The sequence below is a fragment of the Carcharhinus amblyrhynchos genome, unplaced genomic scaffold (assembly GCF_965287045.1).
Source record: "Carcharhinus amblyrhynchos unplaced genomic scaffold, sCarAmb.v2.hapA scaffold_560, whole genome shotgun sequence".
Classification (NCBI taxonomy): domain Eukaryota; kingdom Metazoa; phylum Chordata; class Chondrichthyes; order Carcharhiniformes; family Carcharhinidae; genus Carcharhinus; species Carcharhinus amblyrhynchos.
This window is the reverse complement of record NW_027650300.1, coordinates 91,698-115,047: the sequence shown is the minus strand read 5'-3', so window position 1 is coordinate 115,047 and position 23,350 is coordinate 91,698. Positions and strand designations below refer to the sequence as shown.

General features: G+C 51.0%; 1 protein-coding gene across 1 annotated transcript; it reads left to right on the top strand.

Moving 5' to 3' along the window:
- The first annotated feature begins 124 nt into the window (after positions 1-124).
- Positions 125-21,808, top strand: LOC145339594 (5'-AMP-activated protein kinase catalytic subunit alpha-1-like). Its single transcript, XM_080184090.1, is given in 7 exon segments — positions 125-266; positions 1,405-1,492; positions 3,472-3,570; positions 3,572-3,694; positions 10,281-10,779; positions 13,356-13,482; positions 18,916-21,808. Coding segments are annotated over 7 exon segments (1,269 nt in total). The 5' UTR covers positions 125-190; the 3' UTR covers positions 19,173-21,808.
- Positions 21,809-23,350: the final 1,542 nt, after the last annotated feature.

Genomic DNA, 23,350 nt, shown 5'->3' with positions numbered 1-23,350 from the left:
GGGCTGGTGCTTATGGAACTGTGTGGGGGCACGTTTCAGCTCCAGCTCGAGGGGAGGAGGGGGCCAGCAAAGGGAATGGTTTATTTCTCTAAACTAAAAGTGGGATTGTGCCGCTTTCTAGCTGGATGAGAAGGAGAGTAGACGCCTTTTCCAGCAGATCATCTCCGCCGTGGATTACTGCCATCGGCACATGGTGGTGCACCGGGACCTGAAACCAGAGAACGTGTTACTGGATGCACAGATGAATGCCAAAATTGCCGATTTCGGTAAGCAGCCCTGTGTTTCCTGCCCCCAGCATCTCTCAGCCCCCTCCTCCCTTTAACTGACCCTTTCCCCACTGCCCCTCCCCCCTAATCCTCTTTCCCATTAAGATTGCCCCCTCCTGATGTCCCCCACTTGGGGAGGGGTCTTTGCAGCGGTTGACTGTCATTGAGGGTGTCAGCAATGACTCACTGGTAGCCCTGTTGCATTTGAGGCCTGCGCTGTTGAGTCTCGGTTTGCTGGCTGACTCCAGCGAATCCAGTGCAATACTGAGGCAGCTCAGCACTGTTGGAGGTGCTGTCTCTCAGTTGGGAAGCTACTCCGAGGTCAGGCCTGCCCCTCAGATGGCTGTAAAAGACCCAGTGCCAGTGTTTTGTACAGGAGTGGGGGAATTCTCCCCAGTGTCTGTGCCAAAGGTTTCCCTGAACCAGCATCAGCTTTTACCATTGTCTGGTTATTACAGCTTGTGGGCTCTTCACTAATGACCAGGATCTAACACTGCAGCTTGGAAGCTGGTATAGGTGGCACCAGGGAAGAGCTTCTGCGTAGAGAGTACGAGGAGCCGGATACCACAAGGGAAAACAGGCTTTTGAACTCTCTACCTCAGGAGATCATTGACTCTTTTTCAGGTGGAGGTCGACAGATTCTTGTTAAACAAGGGGATCGAAGTTTACTGGGGTCGCGGAATTCAAAACACAAACTGATGAGCCATGTTCTTAATGAAAGGCAGAGCAGGCTCGTGGGGCTGAATAGCCTACTTCTGCTCCTGTTCCGTATGTCCACATCAACTGCCATCTGATCTGGAAGGTGGTGTGCTGGCATCTGTAAACACTTGTTTCCTGAATTGGCACAGGCTGGGCACTGATTCCCTTGACCAGGTTCTCTTTGTTGCTCATTGAGTCTTTCTGTGCCGGTGGGCACCAGAGGAGCTGGAGTCTTATTGGCCTCTTTAATCACACTTTGACTTGTTGTTTTGAATTTTATTTAAGTTTTGTTTTGGGTGGTTCCTCTTTAAGGAGCTGTCCCTCACTTTGTTTAATTTGGTTTATTTGATTCGCTGAGGAGATTGTCTCCATGTCGGTATCTCCCACGGTGATTTCATTGTGAGCTGTTCCCAGTTCTCCCCTTTCCCTCTGCCAACAGGCCTCTCAAACATGATGTCCGATGGAGAGTTCCTGCGAACCAGCTGCGGATCCCCCAACTATGCTGCCCCTGAGGTCATTTCCGGAAGGTACTGTCAGCAGTTCCTGTTAAAACAATGCTCAGACCAGCTTCCTGATCCATTCGCCAACCCATCCTAAACAGCAGCTCAGCCTGGCGGGGGGGGTGGTTTCAGTTTCCTCTGTACAGCAAGAGGTCCGAGATTAAATTTGTTGTTGTTATTTTCAATCTACAAACCACAACTTTTTCGTCTTGTTTAAAACCCACAACCCCTAACACAGGACATTGCAGTGGGTGTGTGCGGGGGCGACTCTGTGCGATGTCTGCGTGGGGGCGGCTGTGTGTGATGATTGCGCCTGAGCATGGTTGGGTGATGTCTGTAGATGGTGGGGGTGGTGGGTGTTATGTGAATGCTAGTGTCAGTGTGTTGGATGGAGGTGTATGAGATTCATTCCTGGGTCAGAGGATTGACCTTTGAGGAAAGGCTGAAAGAGCTGGGCCAATATTCTCTGGAGTTTTGATGAGTGAGAGGCGATCTCACTGAAAGATGGAAGATTGCTTGAGACTGTGACAGGTACACACCAAGGTAGGTACCTTGGGGTGGAGACTGTTCCTTTGGTTGTTTTAGGCCTTACAGTCTCAGGGTTTGTAATGTGAGAAATCTGTCTGCTCAGGCTTTGAGGAAAGTTTAGAGTTGTCTCTAGGCTGATACCGGAGATGAGGGGGTTGGACTATGAAGAGAAACTAAATAGACTGGGTCTGTACTTGTTGGAGTTTAGAAGGATGAGGGGGGATCTTATAGAGACGTATAAGATAATGAAGGGGATGGATAGGGTAGAGGTAGAGAGATTCTTCCCGCTTAGAAAGGACAGCAGGACTAGGGGGCACAGCCTCAAGATAAGGGGGGGGGGGGGTGCAGTTTAGATCGGAGTTGAGGAGGAACTTCTTCACTCAAAGGGTGGTGAATCTCTGGAATTCTCTGCCCGTTGAAGTGGTGGAGGCTACCTCACTAAATATATTTAAAACGCGGGTAGATAGGTTTTTGGTAGGCAAGGGAATTAAGGGTTATGGGGAGAAAGCAGGAAAGTGGAACTGAGCCACTTCAGATCAGCCATGATCTTATTGAATGGTGGGGCAGGCTCGAAGGGCTAGATGGCCTACTCCTGCTCCTATTTCTTATGTTCTTATGTCTCCAGCAGGGAGCTGTGGAGACTCCATCTCAGTATGTTCACGGTACGAGAGAAACAGCGAGAGATTTCTGGGCATGCTGAGAATGGAGGAATCTGGGAAATGGCTATGAATGTGGAGTCCGTGTTGTCGGTGAGCCCTCAATGCTGAAGAGTGGAGGGGGTCAAGGGGACAGGAGGCTGATTTGGATCACATTCTAGGGTTTGTGTGTCTGATTGCAGACTTAAAAACCCTCGGCTTAGATACAGGCTCATCTCAGAGTGAACCTGGAAATCTGAGAGTGTGAGCTGTGTATGAGTGCATGTACACGTTGTATGTGTGTGTGTTGCCTCAGACTGTGAGCTGTGTGTGTGTTGTGCTTCCACAAGCCGTATGCTGGGTCTGTGGTTGCTATCTCACTATGTGAGTGTTGGGCGTGTTGTGTTCCCTCAGGCTGTGCACTGGATCCGCAGTTGCTATCTGCGTGTGAGTGAGCGTGTGTGTGTTGGGTGTGTTTCCGGAGACTCTGCACTGGGTCCATAGTTGCTATCTCAGTGTATGTGTGTGTTGTGTTCCCTCAGGATGTGCGTTGGGTCCGCAGTTGCTCTCTGAGTGTGTGTCTGTGTGTTTTTTCCCTCCGGCTGTGCGCTGGGTACGCGGCTGCTATCTGAATGTGTGTGTGTGTGAGCTGTATGTGTGTTCCCTCCGTCTGTGCTGGGTCCGCAGTTGCTATCTGAGTGTGTATGTGTGTGTTGTGTTCCCACAGGCTGTCCACTGGGTCCATGGTTGCTATCTCAGAGTGAGTGTGTGTGTTCTGTCAGGCTGCTCGCTGGGTCTGCGGTTGCTTTCTCAGTGTGAGCTGTGTGTGTTGTGTTCCCTCAGGCTGTACGCTGGGCCCGAGGTTGATATCTGGAGCTGTGGAGTGATTCTGTATGCCTTGCTGTGTGGCACTCTCCCGTTTGATGATGATCACGTCCCCATGCTTCAAGAAGATCTGCGATGGAATCTTTTACACACCGCAGTACCTCAACCCATCTGTTACTAGCCTCCTCAAGCACATGCTGCAGGTGGACCCAATGAAGAGAACTACCATCAAGGACATCCGGTTAGTGCCACAGGCTGGTGTCATGTGAATTCTCCTGAGTGTAGCCACAGGCTGAATGTTCTGGATTCTTGTGTGGCTGGGCCAGCATTTATTGCCCATCCCGAGTTGTTTTTGAACCGAGTGCTTTGCTCAGCCATTTCAGAGGGCATTTAAGAGAGCCAATCACATTGCTGTGGCTCTGGAGTCACATGTAGGCCAGACCGGGTAAGGATGGCAGATTTCCTTCCCTAAAGGACATTAGTGAATCAAATGGGTTTTTACAATGGTTGATTGTAGTTTAGTCATATTTCTGTTATTAGAACATAAGAAATAGGAGCAGGAGTAGGCCATCTAGCCCTTCGAGCCTGCCCCGCCATTCAATAAGATCATGGCTGATCTGTTGTGGCTCAGTTCCACTTTCCCGCCCTCTCCCCATAACCCTTAATCCCCTCTCTTATCAAGAACCCATCAACCCGCTTCTTAAAAATATTTAGCGAGGCAGCCTCCACCACTTCAACGGGCAGAGAATTCCAGAGATTCACCACCCTTTGAGTGAAGAAGTTCCTCCTCAACTCCGTTCTAAACCGCCTCCCCTTTATCTTGAGGCTGTGCCCCCTAGTCCTACTGTCTTTTTTGAGCGGGAAGAGTCTCTCCACCTCTATCCTATCCATCCCATTCATCATCTTATACGTCTCAATGAGATCTCCCCTCATTCTTCTAAACTCTAACGAGTACAAGCCTAGTTTATTCAGCCTCTCCTCATAGCTCAATCCCCTCAACTGGATTTATCTGAATTTGAATGCAGAGCCTGGGCTCCTGCATTACTAGTGCAGAGATACTGCCTCTACACCACCACTGTCGCTGTGTCTGTGTCTGGCGTTCCAGCAAATAGGGTCCAGGTGAAGGCTGGAATGAAGGCACTTTATCTGAATGCACGAAGCATTTGGAATAAAGTGGATGAGCTGGTGGCGCAGATCGGCGCAAATGGATATGAACTGGTGGCCATTACAGAGTCGTGGCTGCAAGGTGACAGGGACTGGGAGCTGAATGTCCAGGGGTATCAAGTGTTTAGGAAGGATAGGCGGGAGGGAAAAGGGGGGGCGTAGCTCTGCTGATTAAGGATAGCTTCAGGGTGGTAGCAAGGGATGATATTGGAGCCAAGGAGCAGAAAGTGGAATCGTTGTGGGTAGAGATTAGGAACAGCAAAGGGAGGAAGACGCTGGTGGGTGTCGTCTATAGACCCCCAAATAATGATCTGGAGGTGGGGCAGGCTGTTAACGCGCAAATAAGTGCGGCGTGCAGGAATGGGACGGCCGTAGTTATGGGGGATTTCAATCTACATATAGATTGGTCGACCCATGTTGGACGCGGTGGGCTCGAGGAGGAGTTCTTGGAATGCTGCCGGGATAGTTTCCTGGAACAGTGTGTGTTGGAGCCGACGAGGGGAGCGAGCTATCTTGGATCTGGTGCTGTGTAATGAGGCGGGTAGAATTAGGGACCTTGTGGTGAAGGATCCTCTTGGGGAGAGTGATCATTGTATGGTGGAGTTTCTGGTGCAGATGGAGGAGGAGAAAGTGAGTTCCCGGACACGCGTCCTTTGTTTGAACAGAGGGGAGTACGGTAGGATGAGAGAAGAATTGGCGAATGTGGACTGGGGGAGCGCGTTGGAGGGAGGGTCTGCTGAGAAGCAGTGGAGGATCTTTAAGGAGATCTTTCTTGGTGCTCAGCAGAAATTTATTCCGATGGTCAAAAAGGACAGTAGGAGGAGAGGTAATAAGCCGTGGATAACGAGGGAGGTGAAGGAAAGTGTTAAATTAAAAGCGGAGGCATTTGGAGTAGCTAAGAGTAGTGGGCGAGAAGAGGATTGGGAGAGGTTTAAATGTCAACAACGATTGACAAAGAAGTTGATAAAGAAGGGTAGGAGAAACTATGAAGCTGGGCTAGCGCTTAATATAAAAAAGGATAGCAAGAGTTTTTATAAATATATAAAAAGGAAGAGGCTGGCTAGGGTGAACGTTGGTCCCTTAGAGGATGAGGAGGGGGACTTAGTGGTAGGGGATGGGGATATGGCTGAGGTCTTGAATAACTTTTTTGTTTCTGTCTTCGCGGAGGAGGACGTGAATAATTTGCCGGGTGTTAGAAATGGAAAGGTGGTAGGACTGGAGAGTCTTAATGACATTACTGTTACTAGCGAGGTGGTGCTCAACAGACTGGAGGGACTGTTGTGGACAAGTCGCCAGGACCGGATGGAATGCATCCGAGGGTTCTGAAAGAAGGTGATAGTGGATGCCTTGGTGGTTATTTTCCAGACGTCGCTGGATTCCGGGGAAGTGCCGGAAGATTGGAAAACGGCTAATGTTACGCCGTTGTTTAAGAAGGGTGCCAGGCAAAAGGCAGGGAATTATAGGCCGGTTAGTTTAACGTCTGTTGTAGGTAAAATGTTAGAATCTGTCATCAAGGAGGAAATAGCGAGGCATCTTGAGAGGAATTGCTTGATAGAGCAGACGCAGCACGGTTTCGTTAAAGGGAAGTCGTGTCTGACAAATTTACTGGAGTTCTATGAGGATGTGTCTAGGGCGGTGGATACACTCAAAGGGTGGTGAATCTCTGGAATTCTCTGCCCGTTGAAGTGGTGGAGGCTGCCTCGCTAAATATTTTTAAGACGCGGGTTGATGGGTTTTTGATAAGAGAGGGGATTAAGGGTTATGGGGAGAGGGCGGGAATGTGGAACTGAGCCACGACAGATCAGCCATGATCTTATTGAATGGCGGGGCAGGCTCGAAGGGCTAGATGGCCTACTCCTGCTCCTATTTCTTATGTTCTTACGGATATAAGTAATGGAGTTCACAGAATATCGCAGTGCAAAAGAGGCTCTTCAGCCCCTCAAGTCTGTACCGACACATGAGAGCCCTGACCTGCCCACCTAATCCCACCTGCCAGCACTTGGCCCATGGCCCTGAATGTGACGACGTGCCAAGTGCTCATCCAGGTACTTTTTAAAGGATGTGAGGCATCCTCCCAGGCAGCGCATTCCAGACCCTTACTGCCCTCTGGGTAAAAAAATCTTTCCGTCAAATCTTCCCTAAACCTCTCACCCCTCACTTTTAACTTGTATCCCCGTGTAATTGACCCTTCAACTAAGGGGAACAGCTGTTCCTTTTATTAAATATGTAAAACGGTGAGAAAACATTATATAGCAATAGTTAAAATGGAAGTATTGAACGAAAACAGTGGCGAAACGTTATAAAATAGTGATGATTTATTAAACAGGGCAGGGCTGTGCTAACCAGATTGAACCACAGGCCCAGCCCCCATTCTGCCAGCCTGTTTGCTTTTACACAGCCCCTCCCAAACTCTCAGCGATCACTGATGGATTTGCAGAGAGAGAGACTTTGGGGTGGTGAACTTTTTCTTTAATTGTTGTTTGAGGTCTCACTATTTCAGCAAGTCGCTGGGTCTTCCTGATATTTTTATATCAGTTTCAACACTTCAGCTCCAACGCCAGTGCAAATACCATTATTGACAATGAAAAGCAGGAAATGCTGGATATACTCAGGCAGCCAGTGGAAAGGGAAATCAGAGTTAACGTTTAGGATCGATGTCCTTTCATTACAATATCATCATCAAAGGTAATTTTTGTCTTGTTACCTTTTGTGTAGCACCTTATTGAATACGTCGTTAGAGAAGACTATCAGCAGCTGAAATAAGCCACGGTGTTAGGGGTTAGTATCAAGTGGAGTATTAGACAGAATTACTGAGAGTGTAGAGCACACAAACAGACTATTTGGCCTGTCCTGCTGTTACTACCCTACATTGAAGCTTGATATTAAAGCTCTTTAATATCAACTATCTGCCTATTCCTTCCTCCCTCGTTGTTACCAGCCTCCCATTTAATCACCACAACTATTCCCAGTGGTAGCGAGTTCCACATTCTCACACTCTCTGACCAGGGAAGTTTCTGTTGAATTGATGCTGGGGCCTCAGCTATTTACCATTTATATAGATGATCTGGAGGAGGGAACCGAGTGCAGGGTGTCGAAATTTGCTGATGACACCAAGATTGGGGGAAAGGCAAATTGTGCGGAGGGTGTGGAGAGTCTGCAGAAGGATCTAGATAGGCTGGGCGAATGGGCCAGGAACTGGCAAATGGAATTTAATGTTGGCAAGTGCGAGGTGGTCCACTTTGGTAGGAAGAATGGTAGGAAGGACTATTACTTACGTGGCGAAAAACTGCAGCAGGCGACGGTGCAGAGGGACCTCGGGGTCCTTGTGCATGAGTCGCAAAAACCCAGCCTGCAGGTGCAGCAGGTGGTCAGGAAGGCGAATGGGATGCTGGCCTTCATAGCGAGGGGGATTGAATATAAAAGTAGGGAGGTCTTGCTGCAGCTGTATAGGGCATTGGTGAGGCCGCAGCTGGAGTACTGTGTGCAGTTTTGGGCGCCGCACCTGCGCAAGGATATTTTGGCCCTGGAGGGAGTGCAGAGGAGGTTTACTAGGCTGATACCGGAGTTGAGGGGATTGAGCTATGAGGAGAGGCTGAATAAACTAGGCTTGTACTCGTTAGAGTTTAGAAGAATGAGGGGAGATCTCATTGAGACGTATAAGATGATGAATGGGATGGATAGGGTAGAGGTGGAGAGACTCTTCCCGCTCAAAAAAGACAGTAGGACTAGGGGGCACAGCCTCAAGATAAAGGGGAGGCGGTTTAGAACGGAGTTGAGGAGGAACTTCTTCACTCAAAGGGTGGTGAATCTCTGGAATTCTCTGCCCGTTGAAGTGGTGGAGGCTGCCTCGCTAAATATTTTTAAGAAGCGGGTTGATGGGTTCTTGATAAGAGAGGGGATTAAGGGTTATGGGGAGAGGGCGGGAAAGTGGAACTGAGCCACAACAGATCAGCCATGATCTTATTGAATGGCGGGGCAGGCTCGAAGGGCTAGATGGCCTACTCCTGCTCCTATTTCTTATGTTCTTATGTTCTTATGATTAGTTGCGATACTGTACAGGTGATCACAGAACCCCTACGATGCAGAAGGAGGCCATTCGGTCCATAGAGTCTGTACCGACCACAATGCCACCCAACCCCTATCCCCATAAACCCATGTATTTACCCTGCTAGATCTCCAACACTAAATGACAACTTTAACATGGCCAATCTACCTAGCCTGCATATATTTGGACTGTGGGAGGAAACTGGAGCACCTGGAGGAAACCCACACAGACACAGGGAGAACATGCAGATTCCACACAGACAGTGACCCAAGCTGTCCCTGGCACTGTGAGACAGCAGTGCTAACCACTGTACCACTGTGCCTATTTGTGACCTCTGCAAGTGGACATGTTTTCTCTAACCTTTTCAAACCCTTTTATAATATTGAAGGAGCTCATTGCCAGCGCCTCCTCACCCTTCTGCTTTGTAGAGGAAAGAGCCGCAGCTTGTTCACCCATTCCTGATAAAGCACAACTCTGTGGACAGGAAATTCGGAAGTGGAAAATGCAGAAAAGCCTGCAAAATTGAATAGAACATAGAACACTACAGCACAAACAGGCCCTTCGGCCCACGAGTTGTGCTGATCACATCAACACCTACCAATCTATAGACCTATCTATAACCCCCAATCCCATAAAACCCCATATACTCATCTAGAAGTCTTTTAAAAGACCCCAGCGAGTTTGCCTCCACCACCACTGACGGCAGCTGATTCCATTCACTCACCACCCTCTGAGTGAAAAACTTACCCCTAACATCACTTCTGTACTTTCCTCCCTGCACCTTAAATCTGCATCCTCTCGTAGCGACCATTTCAACCCGGGGAAATAGCCTCTGAGAATCCACCCTATCTATTCCTCTTAACATTTTATAAACTTCTATCAGGTCGCCTCTCAACCTTCGTCTCTCCAGGGAAAAGAGTCCCAGCTCCCTCAACCTATCTTCATAAGGCATGCCTCCCAGCCCAGGCAACATCCTTGTAAATCTCCTCTGTACCCTTTCAATAGCTTCTATGTCTTTCCTATAGTGAGGCGACCAGAACTGCGCACAGTACTCCAAATGAGGCCTGACAAGGGTCTTATAAAGTTGCAGCATTACCTCCCGACTCCTAAACTCAATCCCTTGATTGATGAAGGCCAGTACACCATACGCCTTCTTGACCACATCCTCCACCTGCAAGGCCGATTTAAGAGTCCTGTGGACCCGGACCCCAAGATCCTTCTGCTCTTCAACACTGCTAAGACTCCTACTAAGAATAGGGTTAACGTTTCAGGTGGATGGTGCCTGAGTGGGGGTAAGAGGCATTTCAAACACTCCCCAGCTCTGATGAAAGGTCGCAGACCTGGAATGCCAACTCCATTTCTCTCTCCACACATGCTGCTTGACGTGATGCCTGTTTCTCGTCTGTTCAGCCTTTGCTGATTCTTGATAAGCTCTCTGTACTGGTATCATTGAGTATCTTTAAGACAGAGATAGGTAGGTTCTTGATCAATAAGGGGATGTGGGGAAAAAGCAGGAGAATGGGGATGATTGAATGGCGGGAGCAGACTGGATGGGCCGAGTGGCCTGATTCTCCTCTGTCTTAACATTCTGGTAAAGGAATACTCTCCATCCTTTCAGGGAACACGAGTGGTTTAAACAGGATCTGCCCAAGTACCTGTTCCCAGAGGATCCAGCCTACAGTACCAGTATGATCGACGATGAGGCCCTGAAGGAAGTGTGTGAGAAGTTTGAGTGCAGCGAGGAGGAGGTGTTGAACTGTTTGTACAGCCGTAACCACCAGGACCCACTGGCTGTGGCCTACCACCTCATCATTGATAACCGGCGCATCATGAACGAGGCGAAGGATTTCTACCTGGCCTCTAGCCCGCCTGACAGTGCCTCCTTCCTCGATGACCAGCACTTTGTCTCCAGGGTTCACCCTGAGAGGGTTCCCTTCCTGGTGGCGGAGGCTGCTCCCCGCCCCAGGCACACCCTGGATGAGCTGAACCCCCAGAAATCCAAACATCCCGGCGTGCGCAGAGCCAAGTGGCACCTGGGCATCCGGAGCCAGAGCCGGCCCAACGATATCATGGCCGAGGTGTGTCGAGCCATGAAACAGCTGGGGTACGAGTGGAAGGTGAGGAACAGCTGGGAACGGGGAAGGGGAGAGGGGGTAGAGAGAAACAGCTGGGAACCGGGGCGGGGGGGGTTGGAGAGGGGGTAGAGAGAAACAGCTGGGTACGGTGGGGGAGGAGAGAGAGAAACAGCTGGGTACGGGGGGGAGAGAGAAACAGCTGGGTACGGGGGGAGAGAGAAACAGCTGGGAACCGGGGGGGGGGGAGGAGAGGGGGTAGAGAGAAACAGCTGGGTACGGTGGGGGAGAGAAACAGCTGGGTACGGGAGTGAGAGAAACAGCTGGGAACCGGGGCGGGGAGGAGAGGGGGTAGAGAGAAACAGCTGGGTACGGTGGGGGAGGAGAGAGAGAAACAGCTGGGTACGGGGGGAGAGAGAAACAGCTGGGTACGGGAGTGAGAGAAACAGCTGGATATGGGGGGAGAGAGAAACAGCTGGATACGGGGAGAGAGAGAAACAGCTGGGTACGGGAGTGAGAGAAACAGCTGGATACGGGGGGAGAGAGAGAAACCGCTGGAGTACGGGAGGGGGAGAGTGAGAAACAGCTGGGGACGGGGGGGAAGAGAGAGAGAAACAGAATGGGGACGGGGGGAGAGAGAAACAGCTGGGTACGGGAGTGAGAGAAACAGCTGGGTACGGGGGGAGAGAGAGAAACCGCTGGAGTACGGGGGGGGGGAGAGTGAGAAACAGCTGGGGACGGGGAGGAAGAGAGAGAGAAACAGGATGGGGACGGGGGGAGAGAGAGAAACAGATGGGCACGGGAGAGGGAGAGAGAAACAGCTGGATACAGGGGGGAGAGAGAAACAGCTGGGTACGGGGGGGAAAGAAACAGCTGGGTACGGGGGGGGGAGAGAAACAGCTGGGCACGGGGGAGAGAGAGAAACAGCTGGGTACGGGCGGGGACAGAGAAGCAGCTGGGTACGCGGGGGTAGAGAAACAGCTGGGTACGGGGGGGAGAGAGAGAAACAGCTGGGTACGGGGGGAGAGAGAGAAACAGCTGGGTACGGGGGGGGAAAGAGAAACAGCTGGGTACGGGGAGGAGAGAGAAACAACTGGGTACGCGGGGGAGAGAGAGAAACAGCTGGGTACGGGGGGAGAGAGAGAAACAGCTGGGTACGGGGGAGAGTGAGAAACAGCTGGGGTACAGGAGGAGAGAGAGAAACAGCTGGGGTACAGGAGGAGAGAGAGAAACAGCTGGGGTACAGGAGGAGAGAGAGAAACAGCTGGGGTACAGGAGGAGAGAGAGAAACAGCTGGGGTACAGGAGGAGAGAGAGAAACAGCTGGGGTACAGGAGGAGAGAGAGAAACAGCTGGGGTACAGGAGGAGAGAGAGAAACAGCTGGGGGAGGGGGAGAGTGAGAAACAGCTGGGTACGGGGGGAGAGAGAGAAACAGTTGGCTACGGGGGGAGAGAGAGAAACAGCTGGGTACGGAGGGGGATTGAGAGAAACAGCTGGGTACGGGGGGGGAGAGAGAGAAACAGCTGGGTACGGGGGGAGAGAGAGAAACAGCTGGGTACGGGGGGAGAGAGAGAGAAACAGCTGGGTACGGGGGGAGAGAGAGAGAAACAGCTGGGTACGGGGGGAGAGAGAGAAACAGCTGGGTACGGGGGGAGAGAGAGAAACAGCTGGGTACGGGGGGGAGAGAGAAACAGCTGGGTACGGGGGGGAGAGAGAGAAACAGCTGGGTACGGGGGGAGAGAGAAACAGTTGGCTACGGGGGGAGAGTGAGAAACAGCTGGGTACGGGGGAGAGTGAGAATGCTCCCTGTCTCTCTTTCCTAACACTTTATTTTCCTGATCTTAGAGGTTTACTGCATGGAAACAGGCCCTTCAGCCCAACTTGTCCATGCTGCCCTTATTTTGAACCCCGAAGCTCATTCTAATCGCTCGCATTTGCCCGCATATCCCTCTATACCCATCGTATCCATGTAACTTCTAAACGCTTTTTAAAGGACAAAATTGTACCCACCTCTACTACTGCCTCTGGCAGCTTGTTCCAGACACTCACCACCCTCTGTGTGAAAAAATTACCCCTCTGGACCCTTTTGTATCTCTCCCCTCTCACCTTAAACCTATGCCCTCTAGTTCTAGACTCCCCGACCTTTGGGAAAAGATGGTGACTATCTAGCTGATCTGTGCCCCTCATTATTTTATAGACCTCAATAAGATCACCCCTCAGCCTTCCACGCTCCAGTGAAAAGAGTCCCAGTCTATCAAGCCTGTCCTTATAACTCAAACCATCAAGTCCCGGTAGCAACCTAGTAAATCTTTCCTGCACTCTTTCTAGTTTAATAATATTTTCTCCATAATAGGGTGACCAGAACTGTACACAGTATTCCAAGTGTGGCCTTACCAAAGTCTTGTACAACTTCAACAAGACATCAAAAACTCAACCAGATTTGTGAGACATGATTTTCCACACACAAAGCCATGCTGACTGATTTTCCTTCCTTTCATTCTCTATCTCTCTTTTCCTTCTCTCCTGGCCCTTTGTTCTTTTTTCCTACACTTTCCCTGATCTGCTCTTTGGTCTTTCCCCTCTAAACCATCTCTCTCTTTCTCTCCCTCCTTTCCCTCCAGCTGGTAAACCCCTATTACCTGCGAGTTCGGAGGGTCAACGCCACGACAGGCACCTTTTCCAAGATGAGTCTTCAGTTGTATCAGGTGGACAGTCGTACCTATCTGGTGGATTTCCGCTGCATTGAAGGTGATTATTTGTGGAAAGCCTCTCCTCAGCTCCCCCCAGCACATCCCACTGGAAACTGAGAGCTTTCAACCCCCCATCAACGCTGCTTCTCCAGCTTTCAGGAGAGATGGAGCTGAGGGATAAGCTAAACAGGAGGGGGCATGGTGATCTGGGAAGGAAATGTACAGTACAGAGCGCAGGGAGGGGTCCAGGGTTGGTTAGGTAAGGGGGTACGGGATTGATTGCTGTAAGGGGGGGGTACGGGATGGATTATGAATGTGGCGCGGTACAGAGTGGATTACGGTAATGGGGAGGCGGGGTACAGGGTTGATAATGGTAAGGGGCGGGGTATGGGGTGGATTATGATAATGGGAGGGGTACGGGGCTGATTATGGTGAGAGGAGGGGTACAGGGTGTATTACGGTAAAGGGGAGGGGGGGTACAGGGTTGATAATGGTAAGGGGCGGGGTATGGGGTGGATTATGATAATGGGAGGGTACGAGGTGGATTATGGTGAGAGGAGGGGTACAGGGTGGATTATGGTAAGTGGCACGGTACAGGGTGTATTACGGTAAAGGGGAGGGAGGGGTACAGGGCCGATTACGGTAAGGGGAGGGGTACGGGGCTGATTACGGTGAGGGGAGGGATACAGGGTGGGTTACTGTGAGGGGAGGGGTACAGGGTGGATTACGGTAAAGGGGAGGGAGGGGTACGGGGCTGATTATGGTGAGGGGAGGGGTACGGGGTGGATTATGGTAAGTGGCACGGTACAGGGTGGATTACGGTAAGGGGAGGGGTACGGGGTTGATTATGGCAAGGGGCCGGGTATAGGGTGGGTTACGGTGAGGGGAGGGGTACGGGGTGGGTTACGGTGAGGGGAGGGGTACGGGGCAGGTTACGGTGAGGGGAGGGGTACGGGGTGGATTATGGTAAGGGGCCGGGTACAGGGTGGGTTACGGTGAGGGGAGGGGTACGGGGCGGGTTACGGTGAGGGGAGGGGTACGGGGCGGGTTACGGTGAGGGGAGGGGTACGGGGCGGGTTACGGTGAGGGGAGGGGTACGGGGCGGGTTACGGTGAGGGGAGGGGTACGGGGCGGGTTACGGTGAGGGGAGAGGTACGGGGCGGGTTACGGTGAGGGGAGGGGTACGGGGCGGGTTACGGTGAGGGGAGGGGTACGGGGCGGGTTGCTGTGAGGGGAGGGGTACGGGGCGGGTTGCTGTGAGGGGAGGGGTACGGGGCGGGTTACTGTGAGGGGAGGGGTACGGGGCGGGTTACGGCGAGGGGAGGGGTACGGGGCGGGTTGCTGCGAGGGGAGGGGTACGGGGCGGGTTACGGTGAGGGGAGGGGTACGGGGCGGGTTACGGCGAGGGGAGGGGTACGGGGCGGGTTACGGCGAGGGGAGGGGTACGGGGCGGGTTACGGCGAGGGGAGGGGTACGGGGCGGGTTACGGCGAGGGGAGGGGTACGGGGCGGGTTACGGCGAGGGGAGGGGTACGGGGCGGGTTACGGCGAGGGGAGGGGTACGGGGCGGGTTACGGCGAGGGGAGGGGTACGGGGCGGGTTACGGCGAGGGGAGGGGTACGGGGCGGGTTACGGCGAGGGGAGGGGTACGGGGCGGGTTGCTGTGAGGGGAGGGGTACGGGGCGGGTTGCTGTGAGGGGAGGGGTACGGGGCGGGTTACTGTGAGGGGAGGGGTACGGGGCGGGTTACGGCGAGGGGAGGGGTACGGGGCGGGTTGCTGCGAGGGGAGGGGTACGGGGCGGGTTACGGCGAGGGGAGGGGTACGGGGCGGGTTACGGCGAGGGGAGGGGTACGGGGCGGGTTACGGCGAGGGGAGGGGTACGGGGCGGGTTACGGCGAGGGGAGGGGTACGGGGCGGGTTGCTGTGAGGGGAGGGGTACGGGGCGGGTTACGGCGAGGGGAGGGGTACGGGGCGGGTTACGGCGAGGGGAGGGGTACGGGGCGGGTTACGGCGAGGGGAGGGGTACGGGGCGGGTTGCTGTGAGGGGAGGGGTACGGGGCGGGTTGCTGTGAGGGGAGGGGTACGGGGCGGGTTACTGTGAGGGGAGGGGTACGGGGCGGGTTACGGCGAGGGGAGGGGTACGGGGCGGGTTGCTGCGAGGGGAGGGGTACGGGGCGGGTTACGGCGAGGGGAGGGGTACGGGGCGGGTTACGGCGAGGGGAGGGGTACGGGGCGGGTTACGGCGAGGGGAGGGGTACGGGGCGGGTTACGGCGAGGGGAGGGGTACGGGGCGGGTTGCTGTGAGGGGAGGGGTACGGGGCGGGTTACGGCGAGGGGAGGGGTACGGGGCGGGTTACGGCGAGGGGAGGGGTACGGGGCGGGTTACGGCGAGGAGAGGGGTACGGGGCGGGTTGCTGTGAGGGGAGGGGTACGGGGCGGGTTGCTGTGAGGGGAGGGGTACGGGGCGGGTTACTGTGAGGGGAGGGGTACGGGGCGGGTTACGGCGAGGGGAGGGGTACGGGGCGGGTTGCTGCGAGGGGAGGGGTACGGGGCGGGTTACGGTGAGGGGAGGGGTACGGGGCGGGTTACGGCGAGGGGAGGGGTACGGGGCGGGTTACGGCGAGGGGAGGGGTACGGGGCGGGTTACGGCGAGGGGAGGGGTACGGGGCGGGTTACGGCGAGGGGAGGGGTACGGGGCGGGTTACGGCGAGGGGAGGGGTACGGGGCGGGTTGCTGTGAGGGGAGGGGTACGGGGCGGGTTATGGTGAGGGGAGGGGTACGGGGTGGGTTACGGTAATGAGAGAAGGTGAGAAGGTAATGCGAGTTTCAAAAGCTTGGCACTAAATTAGAAAGCAAAAGCTGAAAGATATTTCAGTTCGAAAGGATCTCAGGATTGAAGGTGCGATTTGCTAAACAAAAAAATAGGGAGGATAGTGAGATGTGAAGAGGACTCAAGGAGTGACATAAGAGCATAAGAACATAAGAAATAGGAGCAGGAGTAGGCCATCTAGCCCTTTGAGCCTGCCCCGCCATTCAATAAGATCATGGCTGATCTGTTGTGGCTCAGTTCCACTTTCCCGCCCTCTCCCCATAACCCTTAATCCCCTCTCTTATCAAGAACCCATCAACCCGCTTCTTAAAAATTTTTAGCGAGGCAGCCTCCACCACTTCAACGGGCAGAGAATTCCAGAGATTCACCACCCTTTGAGTGAAGAAGTTCCTCCTCAACTCCGTTCTAAACCGCCTCCCCTTTATCTTCAGGCTGTGCCCCCTAGTCCTACTGTCTTTTTTGAGCGGGAAGAGTCTCTCCACCTCTATCCTATCCATCCCATTCATCATCTTATACGTCTCAATGAGATCTCCCCTCATTCTTCTAAACTCTAACGAGTACAAGCCTTGTTTATTCAGCCTCTCCTCATAGCTCAATCCCCTCAACTCCGGTATCAGCCTAGTAAACCTCCTCTGCACTCCCTCCAGGGCCAAAATATCCTTGCGCAGGTGCGGCGCCCAAAACTGCACACAGTACTCCAGCTGCGGCCTCACCAATGCCCTATACAGCTGCAGCAAGACCTCCCTACTTTTATATTCAATCCCCCTCGCTATGAAGGCCAGCATCCCATTCGCCTTCCTGACCACCTGCTGCACCTGCAAGCTGGGTTTTTGCGACTCATGCACAAGGACCCCGAGGTCCCTCTGCACCGTCGCCTGCTGCAGTTTTTCGCCACGTAAATAATAGTCCTTCCTACCATTCTTCCTACCAAAGTGGACCACCTCACACTTGCCAACATTAAATTCCATTTGCCATTTCCTGGCCCATTCGCCCAGCCTATCTAGATCCTTCTGCAGACTCTCCACACCCTCCGCACAATTTGCCTTTCCCCCAATCTTGGTGTCATCAGCAAATTTCGACACCCTGCACTCGGTTCCCTCCTCCAGATCATCTATATAAATGGTAAATAGCTGAAGAAGGTGAAGTGAATGGGCAAGGATCTGGTGCTGGGTCCACTGATATCTCTCATTAATATTAATGATTTGGATGAAAATATAGGAGGCATGGTCAGTAAGTTTGCTGATGACACTAAGGTTGGTGGCATAATGGACAGTGAAGAAGTTTGTCTAAGATTGTAACAGGATCTTGATCAATTGGGCCAGTGGGCTGATGAATGGCAGATGGAGTTTAATTTAGACAAATGCGAGGTGATGCATTTTGGTAGATTGAACCAGGGCAGGACTTACTCAGTTAATGGTCGGGCGCTGGGGGAGAGTTACAGAACAGAGATCTGGGGTACATGTTCATAATTCCTTGAAACTGGGGTCACGGATGGACAGAGTGGTGAAGAAGGCATTCGGCATGCTTGGTTTCATTGGTCAGAACATTGAATACAGGAGTTGGGACGTCTTGTTGAAGTTGTACAAGACATTGGTAAGGCCACACTTGGAATACTGTGTACAGTTCTGGTCACCCTATTATAGAAAGGATATTATTAAACTAGAAAGAGTGCAGAAAAGATTTACTAGGATGCTACTGGGGCTTGATGGCTTGAGTTATAAGGAGAGGCTGGATAGACTGGGACTTTTTTCTCTGGAGCGTAGGAGGCTGAGGGGTGATCTTATAGAGGTCTATAAAATAATGAGGGGCACAGATCAGCTAGATAGTCAATATCTTTTCCCAAAGGTAGGTGAGTAGGAGCTTGTGCTTCAGTTGTCCAGGGCCACGTCTGGAGCACTATGGATAGTATTGGTCTTATTTAAGGCAGGATGTAAATGTGTTAGAAGCAGTTCCGAGGGGTTTAACTAGACTGATACCTGGAAAGGGCAGGTTGTCTTGTGAAGAAAGGTTAGGGCTTGTAACTGCTGGAGTTTTAGAAGAGTGAGAGGTAACTTGATTGAAACCTTTAAGATCCTGAGCAGTATTGGACAGGATGGATGTGGAGAGAATGTTTCCCCTTGTGGGAGAATCTAGAATTAGGAGGTCACTTATTTAAAACGGAGATGAGGAGAATTTCTTTCTGATGGTGTGTTTCTGGAACATTCTTCCTCAAAAGGCAGTGGAAGCAGAAACTTCAGTATGTTTAAGGCAGAATCTTGATTAACGAGGGGCTGAAGGTTACTAGGGGCAGGGATGTGGGGTTGAGGTTACAATCAGTTAAGCCATGGTCTTACTGAATGGTGGGGCAGGATCAAGGGGCCAAGTGGCCTGCTGATACTCCTAATTTGTACGTTGACATGCACAGGGTAGGGTACAGCACAGAGTGGAGGGAGGTGGTACCTGGTGGTGTGTAGTAAGTAGGGTACAAGGTGTAATGAATGGTCTGTCTTTAAGTGATGGAGTGGGAGAGGTCGAGGGAGGAAGTGAGGGTGAGATGACAGTTTGAGGGGGTTTTGTTGGGTTTTAGGTGGAGAGGGGTCCTGGCTCTGAGGTAGAGGCTGGGGAGAGGGCGCAGTGTGTTGCTGATCTGCTGACTCTCATAGCTATCTGTCTTACTAACAGCGGATGAGGTGATTGAACCCAAATCCGGGTCCACCACTCCCCGGCGTTCTGGCTCCATCGGCAGCTACCAGCGAAGCGGCTCCAAAAACGACTCGGACACCGATTCCACGGGGAAGCCTGCTGATGGGGCCATGTCCTGGTCTGGGACCTCACTGGGAGAACCTGGCCTTCCCTCTGAGCTGAACCCTAGGCCTGGCAGTCACATCATTGAGTTCTTTGAAATGTGTGCCAACCTGATTAAGCTGCTGGCTCGATAATGGGCGCTGGTTCCTCCTGTCTCTATCTCCACATTACACTGATTGACTTTCGCAAGCAATGCACAAGGCAACTTGGAGAAACAGATCAATGCTTTGAAACATCTTGCTCTAAACCTCTATCGCACTTTAAAGTGGGGAAAGCTACTGCCAGCAGTGTGAATCAGCAAGTGAGGCTGACAGTCCAGAGTTACTAATGTGTTCCCTTTTCTCTCTGTCACGTGTAAGCCTTGTCCTTAGCTGTCTGTAGCTGGTGGTATGCTGCTGTGAATCCATTGCTTTGCTGCATATTTTACAATGTGGAAGCATCGTATGTCAGACTGGAACCCAGTGTTTGCCCTGTGCGACACTCGCTCCTCTCTGTTCTAATTGTCCATGTCTGCCCATTGATTGGAACCGATTCATACCCAACTCGGCAAGTGAATTCAGCAAGAGATGAGCAGAATCGCCTGGCAGCTCTTCACATAGAGAGGCTCGACAGTATAAAGCCCCAAAGACACCCCCTCCCCAGCCTACAGCACTGTGCAGCAGACATTGTTTCACACACTGATGGTGTGGACCTGTCTGCTGTCGGTAATATTTGCAATACTGTACTGAACAGTCCCACCTTGGGCTTTTGTCCATGGATCATTGCACAATTTGAAACTCTTTATTCTGCTAGTATTAGCTCGACCTGTCTGTGTGGCCCTGAGAGAACGTGGTCTCCCAGGAGGAATGTACTGGCTTCTTATCTTCAGCTGCTGGGATGTCAGCTGACTAGGAATGTTTATAGTTCCCTGGAGCCTGGGTTTCGGAACTCGGTCTGCTGTGTGATGTGGGGAGAGCTGCAGTTGGAGAGGAAAGTCCTGAGTTGGATTTAAGTAGCGACTCTAATACAAAAGAACAGGGCAACACAGGAACAGGCCCTTCAGCCCTCCAAGCCTGTGCCGATTAGTGAAAGATCCCATTTCCCTGCACTATGGATTAGCCACACTCTATTTCCTCCTTGCTTTTACAGTGTAGCAGCTATCAAAATAGTCAGGGTTTTGCTGTGGAGGTTGGCTGAGTCAGCACAGGTTGGGATGCTCACCGTCCCTCAGGGATTATGGTCATTCTGGAGCCTGTGTATTGAAGCAGGATGTTCAGTGTTACCTGGGGAAAGGTTGGGGTGATGTCTGTTGAAAGCTTTGAGACTTTCAGATGAAACCCAGATTGAGAGCTGGGAGCTCTCTTCCCAGGAGTTTGAGGCTCCAGAACACAGGGCCACTCATTGTGAATTTGTCTCATTTTTCCAGATTGAAAAATAGTTATGTCGGAGATTGGCAGAGGAAGATGAGTAGCAGGTGTTGGGAAGTGTAGAGAGAACTTTCGTCTGTATCTAAACCCATGCTGTATCTGCCCTGGGAATTGCTGCTTCTTTATTCTTTCTTGGTAAGACCAGCATTTGCTGCCCATCCCTAACTGCCCCTGAAATGAGCAGCTTGCTAGAGCAGTTAAGAATCAAGCACGTTGCTGTGGATTGCAGTTACATTTAGGCCAGACCAGGTAAGATAAAGGACATTTGTGAATCAGGTGGGTTTTCATAATTGACGATGGTTTGTGGTCACATTTACTGAAACTAGCTTTTCAGTTCCACATTATTGATTGAATTTAAAGTGTACTTGTGTAGGGATTTGAATCCCTGTTCCCACAGCATTAGCCTAGGTCTCTGGATTATTAGTTCAGAGACATTACCACTGCACCACCATCTCCCCCCCTTTATTTGATGCAGACAGTGTAAAGGGAGCTTTACTCTGTACCAAGTATTAGCAACACAGGACTTGGAAGCAGGAACAGGCTGTTCGGCCCTTTGAACCTGCTCTGCTGTTCATTGAGATCAGGACCCATCTGATTGATCTCAACTCCACTCCCCTGTCCACCCTCACCTCCCTTGTCAATCAAAAATCTGAATGCCTATAATAAATTTCATGACCCAGTGATCACTGCTCTCTGAGGAAGAGAATTCCAAATACTAGCAACCCTTTGAGAGAAAATCCTCATCTCCATCTGATATTAAACTGGTTCTAGAAGTGGAAACACCCAGTGCCTGCTCTTTTAAATTCCCGCGGAATCTCTCAATAAAATCAGCTCTCATCGGTCCAAACTCCAATGGGTTTAAGCCCCACCTGTTGGAAGTTTCTTCATTAGATAAGCTCTTGGAATGAGGAAGTGGACTGGCCCTTCTCTGATCTGCTAATGTAGTTATAAATTTTTTCGCATAAGACTAAACCTGCACAGGAATCCAGATGTGATCTCACCTGTACAGCTGCAGTAAATATGTCCTATTTTTATATTCCATTCCCCTTGCAATAAATAACATTCCATTTGCCTTCCTGTCACTTGTACTTACAGACTTTATTTTTGTGATTCACGTACCAGGACACCCAGATCCCTTTGCCACTGAGTTTTGCAATTTCCCACCATTTAAACAGTACACTGCTTTTCTATTCTACCAGCCAAAATGAATTTGATCACATTTTCCCACATTATACTACTAATTGCCAAATATTTACCCACTCATTTAGATACCTGTATTCCTTTGCAGGCTCCCATTGACAACTTACTTTCATATCTATCCTGGTGTCCTAATGCTGAACCTGTCCTGGGAGTGTTTGATGGGGTAAACAGTAAAAAGTCTGACAACACCAGGTTTAAGTCCAACCGATTTATTTGATAGTAAACTCACTAGCTTTCGAGGTTTCCCTCTTCGTCAGGTGAATGGAGAGTTCTGGCCTCTGAACTCTCCATTCACCTGACGAAGAGGGAAACCTCAAAAGCTAGTGAGTTTACTATCAAATAAATCGGTTGGACTTAAACCTGGTGTTGTCAGACTTTTTACTGTGTTTACCCCAGTCCAACGCCGGCATATCCACATCATGAGTGTTTGATGGGGACAGTGTAGAGGGAGCTTTACTCTGTATCTAACCCTGTGCTGTACCTGTCCTGGGACTGTTTGATGGGGACAGTGTAGAGGGAGCTTTACTCTGTATCTAACCCCGTGCTGTACCTGTCCTGGGAGTGTTTGATGGGGGACAGTGTAGAGGGAGCTTTACTCTGTATCTAACCCCGTACTGTACCTGTCCTGGGAGTGTTTATGGGGACAGTGTAGAGGGAGCTTTACTCTGTATCTAACCCCGTGCTGTCCCTGTCCTGGGAGTGTTTGATGTGGGGACAGTGTAGAGGGAATTTTACTCTTATCTAACCCTGTGTTGTACATTCCATGGTGGTGATAAAAATGGAATCAGGATCAGCTGTGAAGACCCATGTCATTGTTGATCCTGCTGAAGTTTAATATTTTGAGTGGCTTTTTTGATTAAAATTACTGAAAGATACCAAAAAACCATGCGTATTAGATTGAGGTTGAGGAGCAGCTGTATTGTGGGAAAGAAATACAGTAATGGGTTTGGGATTAGGGTCAGACTGTGAGTTATGGCTAGCACAATTACTGAGAGGATGATCTCTCCCCGGTCACCAACCCCTCACCTCGAGGATCAGCAACTTGCTGTGAGAGCTGCAGGAATGAATGGAGGAAATGGCTCCAGCTGTTCTGTGAGGGACAGCCTCAATAGAGACTGGGTGTATGGTGAATCAGAATGTTTTCTTTATCTTCTGCACACATCTAATTTAGTCGTTTTATTTTTAGTCATATCTGCACATATAACTAATACTGAATACTATGATTAAATCTTTGCCACATTGTGGCAGTCTATCTGATAGGATTATAAGTAAAAATTGCAACTAATTTTGTAAGAAAATAAAGTCAGTGATTGATTTTATGGTCAATCCAGCTAACTGTGTCCTTTGTTTCATTTCAGTCTCTTGTCTTTGTCTCACTTACAGCTGCAATGATCCCCCTCAAGATGGTTCTTGATTTATTCCCCCCCCCATCATAAATCACATAAGGTTTGAGAGATTTAACCATATGACAAAAAAGAACACTTTAAATGATGAGCTGAAGGAGATCCGTATTAAAAATATGATGTTGGGGAAATTGATGGGATTGAAGGTGGAAAAATCTCCAGGTCCTGATCATCTTCATTCCAGAGTACTTAAAGAAGTGGCCCAAGAAAAGTGGTTATATTGGTGGTCATCTTACAGGATTCTATAGTCCCTACAGATAGCGGGTAGTTGATGTAACCTCACCCTTTAAAAAGGGCCTCTTG